This window comes from Procambarus clarkii, chromosome 73, assembly GCF_040958095.1.
Source record: "Procambarus clarkii isolate CNS0578487 chromosome 73, FALCON_Pclarkii_2.0, whole genome shotgun sequence".
Classification (NCBI taxonomy): domain Eukaryota; kingdom Metazoa; phylum Arthropoda; class Malacostraca; order Decapoda; family Cambaridae; genus Procambarus; species Procambarus clarkii.
The window spans coordinates 21,600,204-21,625,285 of NC_091222.1; the positions used below are offsets into that span (position 1 = coordinate 21,600,204).

Below are 25,082 nucleotides of genomic sequence, written 5' to 3' on the forward strand. Positions count from 1 at the left end.
TGGACACCGTCTCCGTGACTGTTGACACCGTCACCGTGACTGTGGACACCGTCACCGTGGTTGAGGACACCGTCTCTGTGACTGTGGACACCGTCATTATGACTGTGGACACCGTCACTATGACTGTGGACACCATCACTATGACTCTGGACACCATCTCCGTGACTGTGGACACCGTCACTATGACTGTGGACACCGTCACTATGAATGTGTACACCGTCTCTGTGACTGTGGACACCGTCTTTGTGACTGTTGACACCGTCACTATGACTGTGGACACCGTCTCCGAGACTGAGGACACCGTCACTATGAATGTGGACACCGTCTCCGTGACTGTGGACACCGTCATTGTGACTGTGGACACCGTCTCCGTGACTGTGGACACCATCACTGTGACTGTAGACACCGTCTCCGTGACTGTGGGCACCGTCTCCGTCACTGTGGACACCGTCACTATGACTGTGGACACCGTCATTGTGACTGTGGACACCGTCACTATGACTGTGGACACCGTCATTGTGACTGTGGACACCGTCACTATGACTGTGGACACCGTCTCCGTGACTGTGGACACCGTCTCCGAAACTGTGGGCCCCGTCTCCGTGACTGTGGACACCGTCATTGTGACTGTGGACACCGTTTCTGTGACTGTGGGCACCGTCTCCGTGACTGTGGACACCGTCACTATGACTGTGGACACCGTCTTCGTGACTGTGGACACCGTCATTGTGACTGTGGACACCGTCACTATGACTGTGGACACCGTCTCCGTGACTGTGGACACCGTCTCCGTGACTGTGGACACCGTCTCCGTGACTGTGGACACCGTCTCCGTGACTGTGGACACCGTCTCCGTGACTGTGGACACCGTCTCCGTGACTGTGGACACCGTCACTATGACTGTGGACACCGTCACTATGACTGTGGACACCATCTCCTTGACAGTGAACACCGTCTCCGTGACTGTGGACGCCGTTACTATGACTGTGGACACCGTCTCCGTGACTGTGGACACCGTCTCCGTGACTGTGGACACCGTCTCCGTGACTGTGGACACCGTCTCTATGATTGTGGACACCGTCTCAGTGACTGTGGACACCGTCACAATGACTGTAGACACCGTCTCCGTGACTGTGGGCACCGTCTTTGTGACTGTTGACACCGTCACTATGACTGTGGACACCGTCTCCGTGACAGTGGACACCGTCACTACGACTGTTGACACCGTCTCCGTGACTGTGGACACCGTCACTATGACTGTGGGCACCGTCACTATGACTGTGGACACCATCTCAGTGACTGTGGACACCGTCACTATGAATGTGGACACCGTCACAATAACTGTGGACACCGTCACTATAACTGTGGACACCGTCAATATGACTCTGGACACCGTCACTGTGACTATGGACACCGTCTCCGTGATTGTGGACACCGTCACTATGACTGTGGACACCGTCAATATGGCTGTGGACACGGTCTCCGTGACTGTGGACACCGTCTCCGTGACTAAGGACACCGTCACTATGACTGTGGACTCCGTCACTATGACTGTGGACACCGTCAATATGACTTTGGACACCGTCTCGGTGACTGTGGACACCGTCTCCGAAACTGTGGACACCGTCTCCGAAACTGTGGACACCGTCATTGTGACTGTGGACACCGTCTTAGTGACTGTGGACACCGTCTCGGTGACTGTGGACACCGTCTCGGTGACTGTGGGCACCTTCTCCGTGACTGTGGACACCGTCACTATGACTGTGGACACCGTCACTATGACTGTGGACACCGTCACCGTGACTGTGGACACCGTCACTATGACTGTAGACATCGTCACTATGACTGTGGACACCGTCTCCTTGACTGTGGACACCGTCACTTTGAATGTGGACACCGTCGCCGTGACTGTGGACACCGTCTCCGAAACTGTGGGCCCCGTCTCCGTGACTGTGGACACCGTCAATGTGACTGTGGACACCGTCTCCGTGACTGTGGGCACCGTCTCCGTGACTGTGGGCACCGTCTCCGTGACTGTGGACACCGTCACTATGACTGTGGACACCGTCATTGTGACTGTGGACACCGTCACTATGACTGTGGACACCGTCTCCGTGACTGTGGACACCGTCTCCGTGACTGTGGACACCGTCTCCGTGACTGTGGACACCGTCATTGTGACTGTGGACACCGTCTCCGTGACTGTGGACACCATCACTGTGACTGTAGACACCGTCTCCGTGACTGTGGGCACCGTCTCCGTGACTGTGGACACCGTCACTATGACTGTGGACACCGTCATTGTGACTGTGGACACCGTCACTATGACTGTGGACACCGTCACTATGACTGTGGACACCATCTCCGTGACTGTGGACACCGTCTCCGTGACTGTGGACACCGTCTCCGTGACTGTGGACACCGTCTCCGTGACTGTGGACACCGTCTCCGTGACTGTGGACACCGTCTCCGTGACTGTGGACACCGTCACTATGACTGTGGACACCGTCACTATGACTGTGGACACCGTCACTATGACTGTGGACACCGTCTCCGTGACTGTGGACACCATCTCCTTGACAGTGAACACCGTCTCCGTGACTGTGGACACCGTTACTATGACTGTGGACACCGTCACTATGACTGTGGACACCGTCACTATGACTGTGGACACCGTCTCCATGACTGTGGACACCATCTCCTTGACAGTGAACACCGTCTCCGTGACTGTGGACACCGTTACTATGACTGTGGACACCGTCTCCGTGACTGTGGACACCGTCTCCGTGACTGTGGACACCGTCTTTGTGACTGTTGACACCGTCACTATGACTGTGGACACCGTCTCCGTGACTGTGGACACCGTCACTACGACTGTTGACACCGTCTCCGTGACTGTGGACACCGTCACTATGACTGTGGACACCGTCACTATGACTGTGGACATCGTCACAATAACTGTGGACACCGTCACTATAACTGTGGACACCGTCAATATGACTTTGGACACCGTCACCGTGACTGTGGACACCGTCTCCGTGATTGTGGACACCGTCACTATGACTGTGGACACCGTCAATATGGCTGTGCACACGGTCTCCGTGACTGTGGACACCGTCTCCGTGACTAAGGACACCGTCACTATGACTGTGGACACCGTCACTATGACTGTGGACACCGTCAATATGACTTTGGACACCGTCTCGGTGACTGTGGACACCGTCTCGGTGACTGTGGACACCGTCTCCGAAACTGTGGACACCGTCTCCGAAACTGTGGACACCGTCATAGTGATGGTGTCCACAGTTGTCCACAGATGGTCTTTGTAACTGTGGACACCGTCTCCGTGACTGTGGACACCGTCAATGTGACTGTGGACACCGTCTCAGTGACTGTGGACACCGTCTCGGTGACTGTGGACACCGTCTCGGTGACTGTGGGCACCTTCTCCGTGACTGTGGACACCGTCACTATGACTGTGGACACCGTCACTATGACTGTGGACACCGTCTCCGTGACTGTGGACACCGTCACTATGACTGTAGACATCGTCACTATGATTGTGGACACCGTCTCTGTGACTGTGGACACCGTCACCATGAATGTGGACACCGTCTCCGTGACTGTGGACACCGTCAATCTGACTGTGGACAACGCCACTATGATTGCTAACACCGTCTCCGTGACTGTGGGCACCGTCTTTGTGACTGTTGACACCGTCACTATGACTGTGGACACCGTCTCCGTGACAGTGGACACCGTCACTACGACTGTTGACACCGTCTCCGTGACTGTGGACACCGTCACTGTGACTGTGGGCACCGTCACTATGACTGTGGACACCATCTCAGTGACTGTGGACACCGTCACTATGAATGTGGACACCGTCACAATAACTGTGGACACCGTCACTATAACTGTGGACACCGTCAATATGACTCTGGACACCGTCACTGTGACTATATACACCGTCTCCGTGATTGTGGACACCGTCACTATGACTGTGGACACCGTCAATATGGCTGTGGACACGGTCTCCGTGACTGTGGACACCGTCTCCGTGACTAAGGACACCGTCACTATGACTGTGGACTCCGTCACTATGACTGTGGACACCGTCAATATGACTTTGGACACCGTCTCGGTGACTGTGGACACCGTCTCCGAAACTGTGGACACCGTCTCCGAAACTGTGGACACCGTCATTGTGACTGTGGACACCGTCTTAGTGACTGTGGACACCGTCTCGGTGACTGTGGACACCGTCTCGGTGACTGTGGGCACCTTCTCCGTGACTGTGGACACCGTCACTATGACTGTGGACACCGTCACTATGACTGTGGACACCGTCACCGTGACTGTGGACACCGTCACTATGACTGTAGACATCGTCACTATGACTGTGGACACCGTCTCCTTGACTGTGGACACCGTCACTTTGAATGTGGACACCGTCGCCGTGACTGTGGACACCGTCTCCGAAACTGTGGGCCCCGTCTCCGTGACTGTGGACACCGTCAATGTGACTGTGGACACCGTCTCCGTGACTGTGGGCACCGTCTCCGTGACTGTGGGCACCGTCTCCGTGACTGTGGACACCGTCACTATGACTGTGGACACCGTCATTGTGACTGTGGACACCGTCACTATGACTGTGGACACCGTCTCCGTGACTGTGGACACCGTCTCCGTGACTGTGGACACCGTCTCCGTGACTGTGGACACCGTCATTGTGACTGTGGACACCGTCTCCGTGACTGTGGACACCATCACTGTGACTGTAGACACCGTCTCCGTGACTGTGGGCACCGTCTCCGTGACTGTGGACACCGTCACTATGACTGTGGACACCGTCATTGTGACTGTGGACACCGTCACTATGACTGTGGACACCGTCACTATGACTGTGGACACCATCTCCGTGACTGTGGACACCGTCTCCGTGACTGTGGACACCGTCTCCGTGACTGTGGACACCGTCTCCGTGACTGTGGACACCGTCTCCGTGACTGTGGACACCGTCTCCGTGACTGTGGACACCGTCACTATGACTGTGGACACCGTCACTATGACTGTGGACACCGTCACTATGACTGTGGACACCGTCTCCGTGACTGTGGACACCATCTCCTTGACAGTGAACACCGTCTCCGTGACTGTGGACACCGTTACTATGACTGTGGACACCGTCACTATGACTGTGGACACCGTCACTATGACTGTGGACACCGTCTCCATGACTGTGGACACCATCTCCTTGACAGTGAACACCGTCTCCGTGACTGTGGACACCGTTACTATGACTGTGGACACCGTCTCCGTGACTGTGGACACCGTCTCCGTGACTGTGGACACCGTCTTTGTGACTGTTGACACCGTCACTATGACTGTGGACACCGTCTCCGTGACTGTGGACACCGTCACTACGACTGTTGACACCGTCTCCGTGACTGTGGACACCGTCACTATGACTGTGGACACCGTCACTATGACTGTGGACATCGTCACAATAACTGTGGACACCGTCACTATAACTGTGGACACCGTCAATATGACTTTGGACACCGTCACCGTGACTGTGGACACCGTCTCCGTGATTGTGGACACCGTCACTATGACTGTGGACACCGTCAATATGGCTGTGCACACGGTCTCCGTGACTGTGGACACCGTCTCCGTGACTAAGGACACCGTCACTATGACTGTGGACACCGTCACTATGACTGTGGACACCGTCAATATGACTTTGGACACCGTCTCGGTGACTGTGGACACCGTCTCGGTGACTGTGGACACCGTCTCCGAAACTGTGGACACCGTCTCCGAAACTGTGGACACCGTCATAGTGATGGTGTCCACAGTTGTCCACAGATGGTCTTTGTAACTGTGGACACCGTCTCCGTGACTGTGGACACCGTCAATGTGACTGTGGACACCGTCTCAGTGACTGTGGACACCGTCTCGGTGACTGTGGACACCGTCTCGGTGACTGTGGGCACCTTCTCCGTGACTGTGGACACCGTCACTATGACTGTGGACACCGTCACTATGACTGTGGACACCGTCTCCGTGACTGTGGACACCGTCACTATGACTGTAGACATCGTCACTATGATTGTGGACACCGTCTCTGTGACTGTGGACACCGTCACCATGAATGTGGACACCGTCTCCGTGACTGTGGACACCGTCAATCTGACTGTGGACAACGCCACTATGATTGCTAACACCGTCTCCGTGACTGTGGACACCGTCTTTGTGACTGTGGACACCGTCTCCGTGACTGTGGACACCGCCTTCGTGACTGTAGACACCGTCACTATGACTGTGGACACCGTCTCTGTGACTGTGGACACCGTCACTATGACTGTTGACACCGTCTCCGTGACTGTGGACACCATCACTATGACTGTTGACACCGTCTCCGTGACCGTGGACACCATCACTATGATTGTGGACACCATCACTATGACTGTGGACACCGCCTTCGTGACTGTGGACACCGTCACTATGACTGTGGACACCGTCTCCGTGACTGTGGACACCGTCACTACGACTGTTGACACCGTCTCCGTGACTGTGGACACCGTCACTATGACTGTGGACAACGTACCTGTGACTGTGGACACCGTCTCCGTGACTGTGGACACCGTCACCGTGACTGTGGACACCGTCTCCGTGACTGTGGACAACGTCACTATGACTGTGGACACCGTTAATATGACTGTGGACACCGTTAATATGAGTGTGGACACCGTCTCTCTGACTGTGGACACCGTCACTATGACTGTGGACACCGCCACTATGACTGTGGACACCGTCTCCGTGACTGTGGACACCGACTCCGAGACTGTGGACACCGTCTCCGTGACTGTGGACACCGTCATTGTGGATGTGGACACCGTCTCTGTGAGTGTGGACACCGTCTCCGTGACTGTGGACACCGTCACTATGACTGTAGACATCGTCAATATGACTGTGGACACCGTCTCTGTGTCTGTGGACACCGTCTCTGTGACTGTGGACACTGTCTCCGTGACTGTGGACACCGTCACTATCACTGTGAACACCGCCACTATCACTGTGGACACCGTCACTATGACTGTGAACACCATCACTATGACTGTGAACACCGTCACAATAACTGTGGACACCGTCACTATAACTGTGGACACCGTCAATATGACTTTGGACACCGTCACCGTGACTGTGGACACCGTCTCTGTGATTGTGGACACCGTCGCTATGACTGTGGACACCGTCAATATGGCTGTGGACACGGTCTCCGTGACTGTGGACACCGTCTCCGTGACTAAGGACACCGTCACTATGACTGTGGACACCGTCACTATGACTGTGGACACCGTCAATATGACTTTGGACACCGTCTCGGTGTCTGTGGTCACCGTCTCGGTGACTGTGGACACCGTCTCCGAAACTGTGGACACCGTCTCCGAAAATGTGGACACCGTCTCCGTGAATGTGGACACCGTCATTGTGACTGTGGACACCGTCTTAGAGACTGTGTTTACCGTCTCGGTGACTGTGGACACCGTCTCCGTGACTTTGGACACCGTCTCTGTGACTGTGGACACTGTCTCCGTGACTGTGGACACCGTCTCGGTGACTGTGGGCACCTTTTCCGTGACTGTGGACACCGTCACTATGACTGTGGACACCGTCACTATAACTGTGGACACCGTCTCCGTGACTGTGGACACCGTCACTATGACTGTAGACATCGTCACTATGACTGTGGACACCGTCTCCGTGACTGTGGACACCGTCACTATGACTGGACACCGTCACCGTGACTGTGGACACCATCTCCTTGACAGTGAACACCGTCTCCGTGACTGTGGACACCGTTACTATGACTGTGGACACCGTCTCCGTGACTGTGGACACCGTCTCTGTGACTGTGGACACCGTCTTTGTGACTGTTGACACCGTCACTATGACTGTGGACACCGTCTCCGTGACTGTGGACACCGTCACTACGACTGTTGACACCGTCTCCGTGACTGTGGACACCGTCACTATGACTGTGGACACCATCTCAGTGACTGTGGACACCGTCATATGAATGTGGACATCGTCACAATAACTGTGGACACCGTCACTATAACTGTGGACACCGTCAATATGACTTTGGACACCGTCACCGTGACTGTGGACACCGTCTCCGTGATTGTGGACACCGTCACTATGACTGTGGACACCGTCAATATGGCTGTGGACACGGTCTCCGTGACTGTGGACACCGTCTCGGTGACTAAGGACACCGTCACTATGACTGTGGACACCGTCACTATGACTGTGGACACCGTCAATATGACTTTGGACACCGTCTCGGTGACTGTGGACACCGTCTCGGTGACTGTGGACACCGTCTCCGAAACTGTGGACACCGTCTCCGAAACTGTGGACACCCTCTCCGAAACTGTGGACACTGTCTCCGTAACTGTGGACACCGTCTCCGTGACTGTGGACACCGTCATTGTGACTGTGGACACCGTCTTAGTGACTGTGGACACCGTCTCGGTGACTGTGGACACCGTCTCGGTGACTGTGGGCACCTTCTCCGTGACTGTGGACACCGTCACTATGACTGTGGACACCGTCACTATGACTGTGGACACCGTCTCCGTGACTGTGGACACCGTCACTATGACTGTTGACATCGTCACTATGATTGTGGACACCGTCTCCGTGACTGTGGACACCGTCACTATGAATGTGGACAACGCAACTATGATTGTTAACACCGTCTCCGTGACTGTGGACACCGTCTTTGTGACTGTGGACACCGTCTCCGTGACTGTGGACACCGCCTTCGTGACTGTGGACACCGTCACTATGACTGTGGACACCGTCTCCGTGACTGTGGACACCGTCACTACGACTGTTGACACCGTCTCGTCCGTGACTGTGGACACCATCACTATGACTGTGGACACCGTCACTATGACAGTGGACACCGTCACAATAACTGTGGACACCGTCACTATGACTGTGGACAACGTACCTGTGACTGTGGACACCGTCTCCGCGACTGTGGACACCGTCACCGTGACTGTGGACACCGTCTCCGTGACTGTGGACAACGTCACTATGACTGTGGACACCGTTAATATGACTGTGGACACCGTTAATATGACTGTGGACACCGTCTCCCTGACTGTGGACACCGTCACTATGACTGTGGACACCGTCACTATGACTGTGGACACCGTCTCCGTGACTGTGGACACCGTCTCCGAGACTGTGGACACCGTCTCTGTGACTGTGGACACCGTCTCCGTGACTGTGGACACCGTCATTGTGGATGTGGACACCGTCTCCGTGACTGTGGACACCGACTCCGAGACTGTGGACACCGTCTCCGTGACTGTGGACACCGTCATTGTGGATGTGGACACCGTCTCTGTGACTGTGGACACCGTCTCCGTGACTGTGGGCACCGTCACTATGACTGTGGACACCGTCTCTGTGTCTGTGGACACCGTCTCTGTGACTGTGGACACTGTCTCCGTGACTGTGGACACCGTCACTATCACTGTGAACACCGCCACTATCACTGTGGACACCGTCACTATGACTGTGAACACCATCACTATGACTGTGAACACCGTCACAATAACTGTGGACACCGTCACTATAACTGTGGACACCGTCAATATGACTTTGGACACCGTCACCGTGACTGTGGACACCGTCTCCGTGATTGTGGACACCGTCACTATGACTGTGGACACCGTCAATATGGCTGTGGACACGGTCTCCGTGACTGTGGACACCGTCTCCGTGACTAAGGACACCGTCACTATGACTGTGGACACCGTCACTATGACTGTGGACACCGTCAATATGACTTTGGACACCGTCTCGGTGACTGTGGACACCGTCTCCGAAACTGTGGACACCGTCTCCGAAACTGTGGACACTGTCTCCGTAACTGTGGACACCGTCTCCGTGAATGTGGACACCGTCATTGTGAGTGTGGACACCGTCTTAGTGACTGTGTTTACCGTCTCGGTGACTGTGGACACCGTCTCCGTGACTGTGGACACTGTCTCCGTGACTGTGGACACCGTCTCGGTGACTGTGGGCACCTTCTCCGTGACTGTGGACACCGTCTCGGTGACTGTGGGCACCTTCTCCGTGACTGTGGACACCGTCACTATGACTGTGGACACCGTCACTATGACTGTGGACACCGTCTCCGTGACTGTGGACACCGTCACTATGACTGTAGACATCGTCACTATGACTGTGGACACCGTCTCCGTGACTGTGGACACCGTCACTATGAATGTGGACACCGTCTCCGTGACTGTGGACACCGTCTCTGTGACTGTGGACACTGTCTCTGTGACTGTGGACACCGTCACTATCACTGTGAACACCGCCACTATCACTGTGGACACCGTCACTATGACTGTGAACACCATCACTATGACTGTGAACACCGTCACTATGACTGTGAACACCGTCACTATGACTGTGGACACCGTCACAATGACTGTGGACACCGTCGCCGTGACTGTGGACACCGTCACCGTGACTGTGGACACCGACACTATGACTGTGGACACCGTTTCCGTGGCTATGGACACCGTCTCCGTGCCTGTGGACACCGTCTCCGTGGCTGTGGACACCGTCTCCGTGCCTGTGGACACCGTCTCCGTGACTGTGGACACCGTCACTGTGACTATGGACACCGTCACTATGACTGTGGACACCGTCACTATGACTGTGGTATTATAGTCTGTGGGTTGGTTGGTGTTGTCGTCGTTGATCCTTCTCTATGGACAACCCAACCCACAACTCGGTAGAGTGCTTATACCTCACTAGGAGATAACCCTTGGCGCTCCTGGCTCTTGGAGAGGGGCTCAACGTCACACGTTTAGGGGATGCGGCTCCAACACTCAACCTCGTTGTCACGTGCACACACCCACTCGAGCCGCTGTGACTCCCCACTCTCTCCCTAGGTGATATGATCTCCTCAATCCCCTATGACTTACTAGTATTACCTCCTACCCTGTCCACAGCAGTGGTTCTTAGTTCTTTCTCTCTCTCTCTCCTTCTTTACTACCTCCTGGGAAGCCTCACTAGGACAAGGGCAAACACCGGCAAATTGGAATACATTTACTGGACAGAGCACATACACAATACATACACACATATAATAATAATGAATCCTATACTCTATACTATTACAATCAGGTTGCTCTCCAACACAACCAGAACTCTACCATCAGCTTATCAAGTGGTTTCCTATCTCCTGGTTCACTACCTGATACTATCAACCTCCTCAAGTTGATCAAGTCTACATACACTGTTGCACCATCAGCAAGAGAATATATATATGTATCTATAAATGTGTACAAAGAAAATCAGCATATGAATGCAATAACATATATCAGTATAAATATTCATTGATACACAACAATGATCAATCGATCACTCTATCAGCCCTAGAACACATACATCTGTAGGTAATCAAGCCTACGACTGCAACTCTAAACTTCAGAATAAATCACTCCTTGACATAAGAATGCAAACAACCACTCACCTCTCACTGCGTCTTGCACACTAATGACAACCAAACACTATCAACTCCCTACAAGTAATCCACCAGAACTTCCCTTCCACCTCTGGAAGTTCACTACCCTGATATCTTCAGGTTCTTCCGGGCTTCACTACCAGGATCCTCTGCAGCTCCTTCAGGCTGCTATCATGAAGTTTCCTTGAGCAACTACGGTGCTTCACCCTTCTGCTAGGTTCCTCCACAGCTCCCTTGGCTGCTACACCATGAAGTTTCCTCGAGCAACTATGGTGCTTCTCCACCTCTACAGAAGCACTTGACACTCCTCTTCACTGCTTCTCACAGCTCGAGGTCCTCTGCTTCACTACCTTGGAGTCTCATCAATTACTTCATCTATGCTGGCTTCGAAGTTCTCAGCAACTTCTTCCCCCAAAGACAAACCTGCAACCCATCGACACTCCAATAAAATTGTTTCCCTTTAACACATAACACAAATAATCACACAATATGTTTGCCTCAAACCTCTATCTGTCCTCTACATACAGTGAGAGTGGACTCCCCCGTTTTGGGCGGGTCCATACTCCACCTCGCCCGGCGGCGGTCCTCACTCGCTGGGAGGATCTTCCTCCGTCAGGAGCCGGGCTCCCTCAGTCGTCTGTCAGAGCTCAGAGGGGACGGACGTCGCTCCGTGTTCCTCCCTCTTCACTCTCCTATTTCAGGCTTTCTGCCTTATTAAAACATGTCTAACTTATAAATAAACATTGCTACTATCAGGCACACGACCAACTACAAGCAATCACTATGAACTGGCGTATATCATGCTTACCACAGATCGTCTGGTCGAGGGCGCTTCTCCCTCTGACGGCGTCTGGTCACGGCGCTTCCACCGCCCACAATAATGCCTCTTGGCGATTTAATATCTGCTCGTCGACCAGGACTTGAGACCACAACGTTCCCAGCTCGATTCCACAGGTGGTACGTCTGCACACTTCTCTTCTCTTCGAGATATATCACTAGGGGTTCCCTTCTGACGGGAGCTCGAACGGAGCGCGGCTTTCCCCTGCGATGTCTGGCACTCAAGTGAGGTCAAAGCCCCTCCAGAAGCGAGCCTCACGCCTCCAGCAAAATGTCCACATCTCCTAGCCAGTCATTTATCTGTTTTCTTCTTCATTGCCCATAATCTTAAATTGTTATACATATCCAACCAGCCATTTTACATATGGGTTATCACCTCAATATCTGCTAGACGTTCTAGTTAGGTCAGGCTTGATGAATAACTCTCAAGGAGGGAGACTCGTTTCTCCTGTAGGCTGAGATCATAAAATGTGGACACCGTCTCCGTGACTGTGCACACCGTCTTCGTGACTGTGGACACTGTCTCTGTGAATGTGGACACCGTCATTGTGACTATGGACACCGTCTCCGTGACTGTGCACACCGTCTTCGTGACTGTGGACACCGTCTCCGAGACTGTGGACACCGTCTCTGTGACTGTGTACACTGTCTCCGTGACTGTGGACACCGTCTCCGTGACTGTGGACACCGTCTCCGTGACTGTGGACACCGTCTCCGTGACTGTGTCCGTTTGGACACCGTCTTCGTAACTGTGGACACCGTCACTGTGACTATGTACACTGACTCCGTGACTGTGGACATCGTCTCTGTGACTGTGGACACCATCACCGTGACTGTGGACACTGTCTCCGTGACTGTGGACACCGTCACTATGACTGTGGACACCGGTAATGACTGTGGACACCATCAACGTGACTGTGGTCACCGTCTCCGTGACTGTGGACACCGTCTCCGTGACTGTGGACACCGTCACTATGACTGTGGACACCGTCAATATGACTGTGGACACCGTCTCCGTGACTGTAGACACCGTCACTATGACTGTGGACACCGTCACTGTGGTTGTGGACACCGTCTCCGTGACTGTGGACACCGTCTCCGTGACTGTGGACACCGTCACTATGACTGTGGACACTGGTAATGACTGTGGACACCATCAACGTGACTGTGGTCACCCTCTCCGTGACTGTGGACACCGTCTCTGTGACTGTGGACACCGTCATTATGACTGTGGACACCGTCACTATGACTGTGGACACCGTCACTATGACTGTGGACACCGTCACTATGACTGTGGATACCATACCTATGACTGTGGACACAGTCTCCGTGATTGTGGACACCGTCGCTATGAATGTGTACACCGTCTCTGTAACTGTGGACACCGTCTCCGTGACTGTGGACACCATCACTATGACTGTGGACACCATCACTATGAATGTGGACACCGACTCCGTGACTGTGGACACCGTCACTTTGACTGTGGACAATGTACCTGTGACCGTGGACACCGTCACCGTGACTGGGCACACCGTCACTATCACTGTGGTCACCATCAATATGACTGTGGACACCGTCTCCGTGAATGTGGACACCGTCACTATAACTGTGGACACCGTCTCCGTGACTGTCGACACCATCTTCGAGACGGTGGGACACCGTCACTATGACTGTGGACACCGTCTCCGTGACTGTGGACATCGTCACTATCACCGTGAACACCGTCACTATCACTGTGGACACCGTCACAATGACTGTGAACACGGTCACTATGACTGTGGACACCGTCTTCGCAACTGTGGACACCGTCACTATGACTGTGGACACCGTCTTCGTGGCTGTGGACACCGTCTCCGTGGCTGTGGACACCGTCTCCGTGACTGTAAACACCGTCTCCGTGACTGTGGGCACCGTCTCCGTGACTGTGGACACCGTCTCCGTGACTGTGGACACCGTCACTATGACTGTGGACATCGTCTCCGTGACTGTGCACACCGTCTTCGTGACTGTGCACACCGTCTTCGTGACTGTGGACACCGTCTCTGTGACTGTGGACACCGTCTTCGTAAATGTGGACACCGTCAATGTGACTGTGTCCGTGTGGACTCCGTCATCGTAACTGTGGACACCGTCACTGTGACTGTGTACACTGACTCCGTGACTGCGGACATCGTCTCCGTGATTGTGGACACCGTCATCGTGACTGTGGACACCGTTAATGACTGTGGACACCGTTTCCGTGACTGTGGACACCGTCACTATGACTGTGGACACCGTCAATATGACTGTGGACACCGTCTCAGTGACTGTAGACACCGTCACTATGACTGTGGATACCGTCACTGTGGTTGTGGACACCGTCTCCGTGACTGTGGACACCGTCTCCGTGACTGTTGACACCGTCTCCGTGACTGTTGACACCGTCTCCGAGACTATGGACACCGCCTCCGTGACTGTGGACACCGTCATTATGACTGTGGACACTGTCACTATGACTGTGGACACCGTTACTATGACTGTGGACTCCGTCTCCGTGACTGTGGACACCTTCACAAAGACTGTGGACACCGTCACTATGACTGTGGACACCATCACTATGACTGTGGACACCGTCTCCGTGACTGTGGACACCGTCACTATGAATGTGGACACCGTCTTTGTGACTGTGGACACCGTCACTATGGCTGTGGACACCGTCACTATGACTGTGGACACCGTCTCCGTGACTGTGGACACCGTCTCCGTGACTGTGGAGACCGTCTCCGTGACAGTGGACACCGTCTCCGTGACTGTGGACACCGTCACTATGACTGTGGACACCATCTCCGTGACTGTGGACACCGTCACTATCACTGTGAACACCATCACTATGACTGTAGACATCGTCAATATGACTGTGGACACCGTCACTATGACTGTAGACATCATCAATATGACTGTGGACACCGTCTCCGTGACTGTTGACACCATCACTATGACTGTGGACACCGTCTCCGTGACTATGGACACCGTCACTATGAATGTGGACACCGTCTTTGTGACTGTGGACACCGTCACTATGGCTGTGGACACCGTCACTATGACTGTGGACACCGTCTCCGTGACTGTGGACACCGTCTCCGGGACTGTGGAGACCGTCTCCGTGACAGTGGACACCGTCTCCGTGACTGTGGACACCGTCACTATGACTGTGGACACCATCTCCGTGACTGTGGACACCGTCACTATCACTGTAAACACCATCACTATGACTGTAGACATCGTCAATATGACTGTGGACACCGTCACTATGACTGTAGACATCATCAATATGACTGTGGACACCGTCTCCGTGACTGTTGACACCGTCACTATGGCTGTGGACACCGTCACTATGACTGTGGACACCGTCTCCGTGACTGTGGACACCGTCTCCGTGACTGTGGAGACCGTCTCCGTGACTATGGACACCGTCTCCGTGACTGTGGACACCGTCACTGTGGACACCGTCACTATAACTGTGGACACCGTCACTGTGACTGTGGGCACCGTCTCTTTGACTGTGGACACCGTCTCTTTGACTGTGGAAACCGTCACTATGACTGTGGACACCGTCTCCGTGACAGTGAACACCGTCTCCGTGAGTGGACACCGTTACTATGACTGTGGACACCGTCTCTATGACTGTGGACACCGTCTCCGTGACTGTGGACACCGTCACTATGACTGTGGACATTGTCTCCGAGACTGTCGACACCGTCTCCGTGACTGTGGACACCGTCTCCGTGACTGTGGACACGGTCTCCGTGACTGTGGACACCGTCTCCGTGACTGTGGACACCGTCACTAGGACTGTTGACACCGTCTCCGTGACTGTGGACACCGTCACTATGACTGTGGACACCGTCACTATGTCTGTGGACACCGTCACTATGACTGTGGACACCATCTCAGTGACTGTGGACACCGTCACTATGACTGTGTACACCGTCACTATAACTGTGGACACCGTCACTATGACTGTGGACAACGTACCTGTGACTGTGGACACCGTCTCCGTGACTGTGGACACCGTCACCGTGACTGTGGACACCGTCTCCGTGATTGTGGACACCGTCACTATGACTTTGGACACCGTTAATATGACTGTAGACACCGTCTCCGTGACTATGGACACCGTCTCCGTGACTGAGGACAACGTCACTATGACTGTGTACACCGTCAATATGACTTTGGACACCGTCTCGGTGACTGTGGACACCGTCTCCGAAACTGTGGACACCGTCTTCGAAACTGTGGAGATCGTCTCCGAAACTGTGGACACCGTCTCCGTGACTGTGGACACAGTCTCCGTGACTGTGGACACCGTCATTGTGACAGTTGACACCGTCTCAGTGACTGTGGACACCGTCACTGTCACTGTGGACACCGTCACTATAACTGTGGACACCGTCACTGTGACTGTGGGCACCGTCTCTTTGACTGTGGACACCGTCTCTTTGACTGTGGAAACCGTCACTATGACTGTGGACACCGTCTCCGTGACAGTGAACACCGTCTCCGTGAGAGGACACCGTTACTATGACTGTGGACACCGTCTCCATGACTGTGGACACCGTCTCCGTGACTGTGGACACCGTCACTATGACTGTGGACATTGTCTCCGTGACTGTGGACACCGTCTCTGTGACTGTGGACACCGTCTCCTTGACTGTGGACACTGTCACTATGACTGTGGACACCGTCTCCATGACTGTGGACACTGTCTCCGTGACTGTGAACACCGTCACTATGACTGTGGACACCGTCTCCTTGACTGTGGACACTGTCACTATGACTGTGGACACCGTCTCCGTGACTGTGGACACCGTCTTTGTGGCTGTGGACACCGTCTTTGTGACTGTGGACACCGTCTCCGTGACTGTGGACACCTTCTCAGTGACTGTGGACACCGTAACTATGACTGTGAACACTGTCTCTGTGACTGTGGACACCGTTTACGTGACTGTGGACACCGTCACAATGACTGTAGACATCTACAATATGTCTGTGGACACCGTCACTATTATTGTGGACACCGTCACTATCACTATGAACACCGTCATTATGACTGTGGACACCGTCTCTGTGACTGTGGACACCGTCACTATGATTGTGGACACCGTCACTGTGACTGCGGACACCATCTCCGTGACTGTGGACACCGTCTCCGTGACTGTGGACACCGTCACTATGACTGCGGACATCGTCTCCGTGACTGTGGACACCGTTTTTGTGACAGTGGACACCATTTCTGTAATTGTGGATACCGTCACTATGACTGTGGACACCGTCTTCGTGACTGTGGACACCGTCTCCGTGACTGTGGACACCGTCTCCGTGACTGTGGACACCGTCTCTGTGACTGTTGACATCGTCACTATGAGTGTGGACACCGTCTCCGTGACTGTGGACACCGTCTCCGTGACTGTGGACACCGTCTCCCTGACTGTGGACACCGTCTACGTGACTGTGGACACCGACTCCGTGACTGTGAACACCGTCTCTGTGACTATGGACACCGTCTCCGTGTCTGTGGACACCGTCACCGTGACTGTGGACACCGTCAACGTGAATATGGACACCGTCACCGTTACTGTGGATACAGTCTCCGTGACTGTGGACACCGTCACCGTGACTGCGGACACCGTCTCTGTGACTGTGGACACCGTCATTATGACCGTGGATACCGTCACTAAGACTGTGGACACCGTCTCCGTGACCGTGGACACCGTCACTATGACTGTGGACATTGTCTCTGTTACTGTGGACACCGTCTCTGTGACTGTGGACACCGTCTCCGTGACTGTGGACACCGTCATTGTGACTGTGGACACCGTCTCCTTGACTGTGGACACCGTCACTATGACTGTAGACACCGTTAATATGACTGTTGACACCGTCTCCGTGACTGTGGACACCGACACTATGACTGTGGACACCGTCTCCGTGACTGTGGACACCGTCTCCGTGACTGTGGACACCGTCATTGTGATTATGGACACCGTCACTATAACTGTGGACACCGTCATTGTGACTATGGACACCGTCACTATGACTGTGGACAGCATCTCCGTGACAGTGGACATCGCCTCAATGACTGTGGACACCGTCTCCGAGACTGTGGACACAGTCACAGTGAATGTGGACACCGTCACTATGACTGTGGACACCGTCTAATTGACTGTGGACACCGTCTAATTGACAGTGATCACCTCACAGTGACTATGGACACCGTCTCCGTGAGTGTGGACACCATCTCTGTGACTGTGAACACGGTCACTATGACTGTGAACACCGTCACAGTGACTGTGGACACCGTCACAGTGACTGTGGACACCGTCACAGTGACTGTGGACACCGTCACAGTGACTGTGGACACCGTCACAGTGACTCTGGACACCTTCACAGTGCCTTTGGACACCGTCACAGTGAATGGACATCGTCACTATGACTCTGGACACTGTCACATTGACTGTGAACACCGTCACAGTGACTGTGGACACCGTCACAGTGACTGTGGACACCGTCACAGTGACTAAGGACACCATCTCCGTGACTGTGGACACCGTCTCCGTGACTGTGGACACCATCACTGTGACTGTGGACACCGTCACTGACTGTGGACACCGCCTCCGTGACTGTGGACACTGTCTCCGTGACTGTGGATACCGTCACTATGACTGTGGACACCGTCACTATGACTGTGGACACCGTCTCCGAGACTGTGGACACCGTCACTGTGACTGTGGATACTGTCACTATGACTGTGAACACCGTCACAGTGACAATGGACACCGTCTCCGTGACTGTGGACATCGTCTCAGTGACTGTGGATACCGTCACTATGACTGTGAACACCGTCACAGTGACTATGAAACACCGTCTCCGTGACTGTGGACACCGTCTCCGTGACTGTGGACACCATCTCCGAGACTGTGGACACCGTCACTGTGACTGTGGACACCGTCACTATGACTGTGGACACCGTCACTATGACTGTGGACACCGTCTCCGAGACTGTGGACACCGTCACTGTGACTGTGGATACTGTCACTATGACTGTGGACACCGTCTCCGTGACTGTGGACACCGACTCCTTGGCTGTGGACACCGTCACTATGACTGTGGACACTCACTATGACTGTGGACACTGTCTCTGTGACTGTGGACACCGGTACTGTGACTGTGGACACTGTCACAATGACTGTGGATACCGTCTCTGTGACTGTGGACACCGTCTCCGTGACTGTGGACACTGTCTCTGTGACTGTGAACACCGTCTCCGTGACTGTGGACACCGTCACTATGACTGTGGACACCGTCTCTGTGACTGTGGACACCGTCTCTGTGACTGTGGACACCGTCACTATGATTGTGGACACCGTCACTGTGACTGCGGACACCCTCTCCGTGACTGTGGACACCATCTCCGTGACTGTGGACACCGTCTCCGTGACTGTGGACACCGTCACTATGACTGTGGACATCGTCTCCGTGACTGAGGACACCGTCTCTGTGACTGTGGGCACCGTCTCTGTGACTGTGGACACCGTCTCCGTGACTGTGGACACCGTCACCGTGACAATGGACACCGTCACTATGACTGCGGACATCGTCTATGTGACTGTGGACACCGTCTCCGTGACTGTGGACACCGTCTCTGTGACTGTGGACACCGTCTCTGTGACTGTGGACACCGTCTCCGTGACTGTGGACACCGTCTCCGTGACTGTGGACACCGTCTCCGTGACTGTGGACACCGTCTCCGTGACTGTCGACACCATCACTATAACTGTGAACACCGTCTCCGTGACTGTGGACACCGTCTCCGTGACTGTCGACACCATCACTATGACTGTGAACACCGTCTCCGTGACTGTGGACACCGTCTCCGTGACTGTGGACACCGTTACTATGACTGTGGACACCGTCTCCGTGACTGTGGACACCGTCTCCGTGACTGTGGACACTGTCTCTGTGACTGTGAACACCGTCTCCGTGACTGTGGACACCGTCACTATGACTGTGGATACCGTCTCTGTGACTGTGGACACCGTTACTATGACTGTGGACACCGTCTCTGTGACTGTGGACACCGTCTCTGACTGTAGACACCGTCACTATGACTGTGGACACCGTCTCCGTGACTGTGGACACCGTCTCCGTGACTGTGGACACCATCACTATGACTGTGAATGCCGTCTCCGTGACTGTGGACACCGTCTCCGTGACTGTGGACACCGTCACTATGACAGTGGACACCGTCACTATGACTGTGGACACCATCACCATGACTGTGGATACCGTTACTATGACTGTGGACACCTTCACTGACTGTGGACACCGTCTCCGTGACTGTGGACACCGTCACTATGACTGCAAACATCGTCTCTGTAGATGTGGACACCGTCACTATGACTGTGGACACCGTCTCCGTGACTGTGGACACCGTCTTCGTGACTGTGGACACCGTCTCCGTGACTGTGGACACCGTCTCCGTGACTGTGGACACCGTCTCCGTGACTGTGGACACCATCTCCCTGACTGTGGACACCATCTCCGTGACTGTGGACACCATCTCCGTGACTGTGGACACCGTCTCCGTGTCTGTGGACACCGTCACCGTGACTGTGGACACCGTCACCGTGACTGTGGACACCGTCAACGTGAATGTGGACACCGTCACCGTTACTGTGGAAACAGTCTCCGTGACTGTGGACACCGTCACCGTGGCTTCGGACACCTTCTCTGTGACTGTGGACACCGTCTCCGTGACTGTGGACACCGTCTCCGTGACTGTGGACACCGTCTCCGTGACTGTGGACACCGTCTCCGTGACTGTGAACACCGTCTCCGTGACTGTGAACACCGTCTCCGTGACTGTGGACACCGTCACTATGATTGTGGACACCGTCACTGTGGACACCGTCTCCGTGACTGTGGACACCGTCTCCGTGACTGTGGACACCGTCACTATGACTATGGACACCGTCACTATGACTGTGGACACCGTCTCCGTGACTGTGGACACCGTCTCTGTGTCTGTGGACACCGTCTTCGTGACTGTGGACACCGTCTCTGTGACTGTGGACACCGTCACTATGATTGTGGACACCGTCACTATGACTGTGGACACCGTCACTATGACTGTGGACATCATCTCCGTGACTGTGGACACCGTCTCTGTGACTGGGGACACCGTCACTATGATTGTGGACACCGTCACTATGACTGTGGACACCGTCACTATGACTGCGGACATCATCTCCGTGACTGTGGAAACCGTCTCCGTGACTGTGGACACCGTCTCCGTGACTGTGGACACCGTCACTCTGACTGTGGACACCGTCACTCTGACTGTGGACACCGTCACTATGACTGTGGACACCGTCACTATGACTGTGGACACCGTCACTATGACTGTGGACACCGTCTCCCTGACTGAGGACACCGTCTCTGTGACTGAGGGTCTCCGTGACTCTACACGCGGGTCAACACCTGGCGCCCCCCGGGGCGTGGGAAGGTGATGAGGCTACGTACTAACCATGACTAAAAAGATGACTGACGTTCAAAATTCTTCAGGTGCCGCTGACGTTCCCACGACAACCAGTTATACGTCAACCGGTCCTCAGCGGTTCACAGATCCTGATTAAACAAAATAATACTAGGAAAATGAGTGTGGTCTTACATGTGGGTGTAATCCACTGAGAAACATTTAACAGCTTCCCCGTTAATTGCGTGAACCTAGTTGCTAGTTAAACGTGACTCCATCTATGAATTTTTTTTCTCGAAAATATACGTCACAGGCTGGAAAAAGCAATTATATCATACCAAAAATCTTTAAATTCTGCCTAAAACCAGCGCAGCCAAAAACCTCAATAGCTTATTTTTTAAGACTTTTTTTATTGCTAGGAAATCATTTTTGTAATAAACAATTGTTTTTAATGGATGAGTAAATTGACATCAGACCAATTTAAATTGACCGCCAAGAACAAAAATACAGTTGCTCTGTCGAAATTAATCAAAATATATTGTCATGTATAGATATACAGAAATCGTCAATATAAGAAAGGCATAAATAAATCTCAAATGTAAACAGTAAATTATTTGAAAAAAAAATTATATATATATTTATACATAATATATATATGTTGTACCTAGTAGCCAGAACGTCGTACTCGGTCTACTATGCAAGGCCCGATTTGCCTAATAAGCCAAGTTTTCCTGAATTAATATATTTTCTCACATTTTTTTCTTATGAAATGATAAAGCTACCCATTTCATTATGTATGAGGTCAATTTTTTTTATTGGAGTTAAAATTAACGTAGATATATGACCGAACCTAACCAACCCTACCTAACCTAACCTATCTTTATAGGTTAGGTTAGGTTAGGTAGCCGAAAAAGTTAGGTTAGGTTAGGTAGGTTAGGTACTCGAAAAACAATTAATTCATGAAAACTTGGCTTATTAGGCAAATCGGGCCTTGCATAGTAGGCTGAGAAGTGCGTTCTGGCTACTAGGTACGACATATATATATATATATATATATGCGCGAACAATCCTGAATGGTCCCCAGGCATATATGCAACTGAAAACTCACACCCCAGAAGTGACTCAAACCCATACTGCCAGGAGCACTATGCAGCTGGTGTACAGGGCACTTTACCCACTCGACCATCACGACCGGACAAAAGCTGATGGTACCCAAGGCTATTTCCCCCATCGTTTAGCTTTCCCAAACGAACAATCGTTTCCCAAACAATGAAATTGGGGAGAGTTTACAGTACCCTAAGATATTTTTGGATTGTTCGTTTGGGAAAGCTAAACGTTCGTTTTATAATAATGTCTCCAAAGTGAAACCAGAAATTAGAAACTCATTGGTGGTACCTTATGCGATGGGGTTGGAGAAACTTTCCCCAGTTTTTAAGAACCTTAATATCAATTTGGTGTTCAGTAATAATACGATCAAGTCTAATTTAATAAACAAAATGTCCCCTGGTACTGCAGGTTGTGTGTATTCGATTCCCTGCAATGATTGTGAGTCTGTGTACTTTGGAAAAACAGAAGAATCCTTACAATTACGTATGTCCCAACATGCTTATAGTGTAAGAACTGCCCAAACGTCTAATGCTTTGTATCTACATACAAGTTTGTGTGATCACACTATTAATTGGGATGGGGGGAAAAGCATTGCCAATTGCAATGGCTTTGTGGAACGGAATTTAATTGAGTCTGCCCTAATTAGTCAATATCCAAATCTTCTCAATGTTAGTACTGGTATGTAGTCAATGTTGGCTACTGGTAGACGTATCTTGAAGGTAGCATCTTATTGTTGTATAATATACGTAACTTGATGTAGAGAAGAGTCAGCTCAATCTCTCTTGAAAGAGATTATCGTCACAATATATATATATTTTCTCAGAAAACTCTACTCCTTGAAGGATTCGAGTCTGGACAGTCAGGGCTCAATGCCCTTTGGCGTGTCCAATACTGATACCACTAGGCCACACTGACTGTACAAAAGATTTGGAAGTCGTTTGACCCTTAACCCAATACCCGACAGCTGTCGTTGACCACTTTGGGCACAGCTATTTCATCAAATCACTTAATCATGCTGGGGCCGCATGAGTATCATTTGTGCGTCAACCTTAAATGGTCCCCAAACTAACAAGCATCAGATGCATGTTAGCATTCAAGCTTGACGCATTTAAGGGTTACCCCGGCACCCTGGACACATTGTGGATAAATACGTATCTGTACATGGCCGAGACAAAGGTTGTAGAACACCTCCTTGAGAACTCGGTTACGTTTTTGTATTCATCTTTTCCGCTACGGAATGTCCATGGGATTTCCGACCGCGTCGTGGCTGCTGGTGGAGGTAGACCAGCCGGACACTGTGCACGGACGCCGGCAACACTGTGCACGGACGCCGGCAACACTGTGCACGGACGCCGGCAACACTGTGTATGGACGCCGGCAACACTACGCAGGGACGCCGGCAACACTGTGCACGGACGCCGGCAACACTGTGCACGGACGCCGGCAACACTGTGCACGGACGCCGGCAACACTGTGCACGGACGCCGGCAACACTGTGCACGGACGCCGGCAACACTACACAGGAACGCCGGCAACACTGTTCAAGGACGCCGGCAACACTGCGCAGGGACGCCGGCAACACTGTGCAGGGACGCTGGTAACACTGTGCAGGGACGCCAGCAACACTGTGCATTTATGCCGGAAACACTGTGCATGGACGCCAGCAACCCTGTGCAGGGACGCCGGCAACACTGTGCAGGGACGCCGGCAACACTGTGCAGGGACGCCGGCAACACTGTGCAGGGACGCCGGCAACACTGTGCAGGGACGCCGGCAACACTGTGCAGGGACGCCGGCAACCCTGTGCAGGGACGCCGGCAACACTGTGCAGGGACGCCAGCAACCCTGTGAAGGGACGCCGGCAACACTGTGCAGGGACGCCGGCAACACTGTGCAGGGACGCCAGCAACACTGTGCATGGACGCCGGCAACACTGTGCAGGGACGCCGGCAACACTGTGCATGGACGCCGGCAACACTGTGCATGGACGCCGGCAACACTGTGCAGGGACGCCGGCAACACTTTGCATGGACGCCGGCAACACTGTGCATCGAC

At 53.1% G+C, this 25,082-nt stretch overlaps 4 protein-coding genes across 4 annotated transcripts in view; all 4 read left to right on the forward strand.

Moving 5' to 3' along the window:
• The window catches only part of LOC138356651 (uncharacterized), a 29,559-nt gene extending 16,753 nt beyond the window's left edge, over positions 1 to 12,806 (forward strand). The window contains exons 4-5 of the mRNA XM_069312842.1: positions 7,318 to 7,602; positions 12,798 to 12,806. Of these exons, the coding sequence (XP_069168943.1) occupies positions 7,318 to 7,602; positions 12,798 to 12,806 (294 nt within the window). The remainder of the gene's footprint in view (positions 1 to 7,317; positions 7,603 to 12,797) is intronic.
• An 887-nt stretch (positions 12,807 to 13,693) lies between these two features.
• LOC138356652 (uncharacterized) lies at positions 13,694 to 17,684 on the forward strand. The gene is made up of 3 exons (XM_069312843.1): positions 13,694 to 14,171; positions 16,538 to 16,947; positions 17,667 to 17,684. The coding sequence occupies exons 1-3, from the start codon at positions 13,694 to 13,696 to the stop codon at positions 17,682 to 17,684; spliced, it is 906 nt and encodes a 301-aa protein (XP_069168944.1).
• Positions 17,685 to 17,938: 254 nt separating this feature from the next.
• LOC138356653 (uncharacterized) lies at positions 17,939 to 18,966 on the forward strand. Its single transcript, XM_069312844.1, has 2 exons — positions 17,939 to 18,184; positions 18,493 to 18,966. Exons 1-2 carry the CDS (start codon positions 17,939 to 17,941, stop codon positions 18,964 to 18,966), a joined length of 720 nt encoding a protein of 239 aa, XP_069168945.1.
• Positions 18,967 to 19,795: 829 nt separating this feature from the next.
• LOC138356654 (uncharacterized) lies at positions 19,796 to 22,135 on the forward strand. Its single transcript, XM_069312845.1, has 2 exons — positions 19,796 to 20,110; positions 22,010 to 22,135. Exons 1-2 carry the CDS (start codon positions 19,796 to 19,798, stop codon positions 22,133 to 22,135), a joined length of 441 nt encoding a protein of 146 aa, XP_069168946.1.
• Positions 22,136 to 25,082: the final 2,947 nt, after the last annotated feature.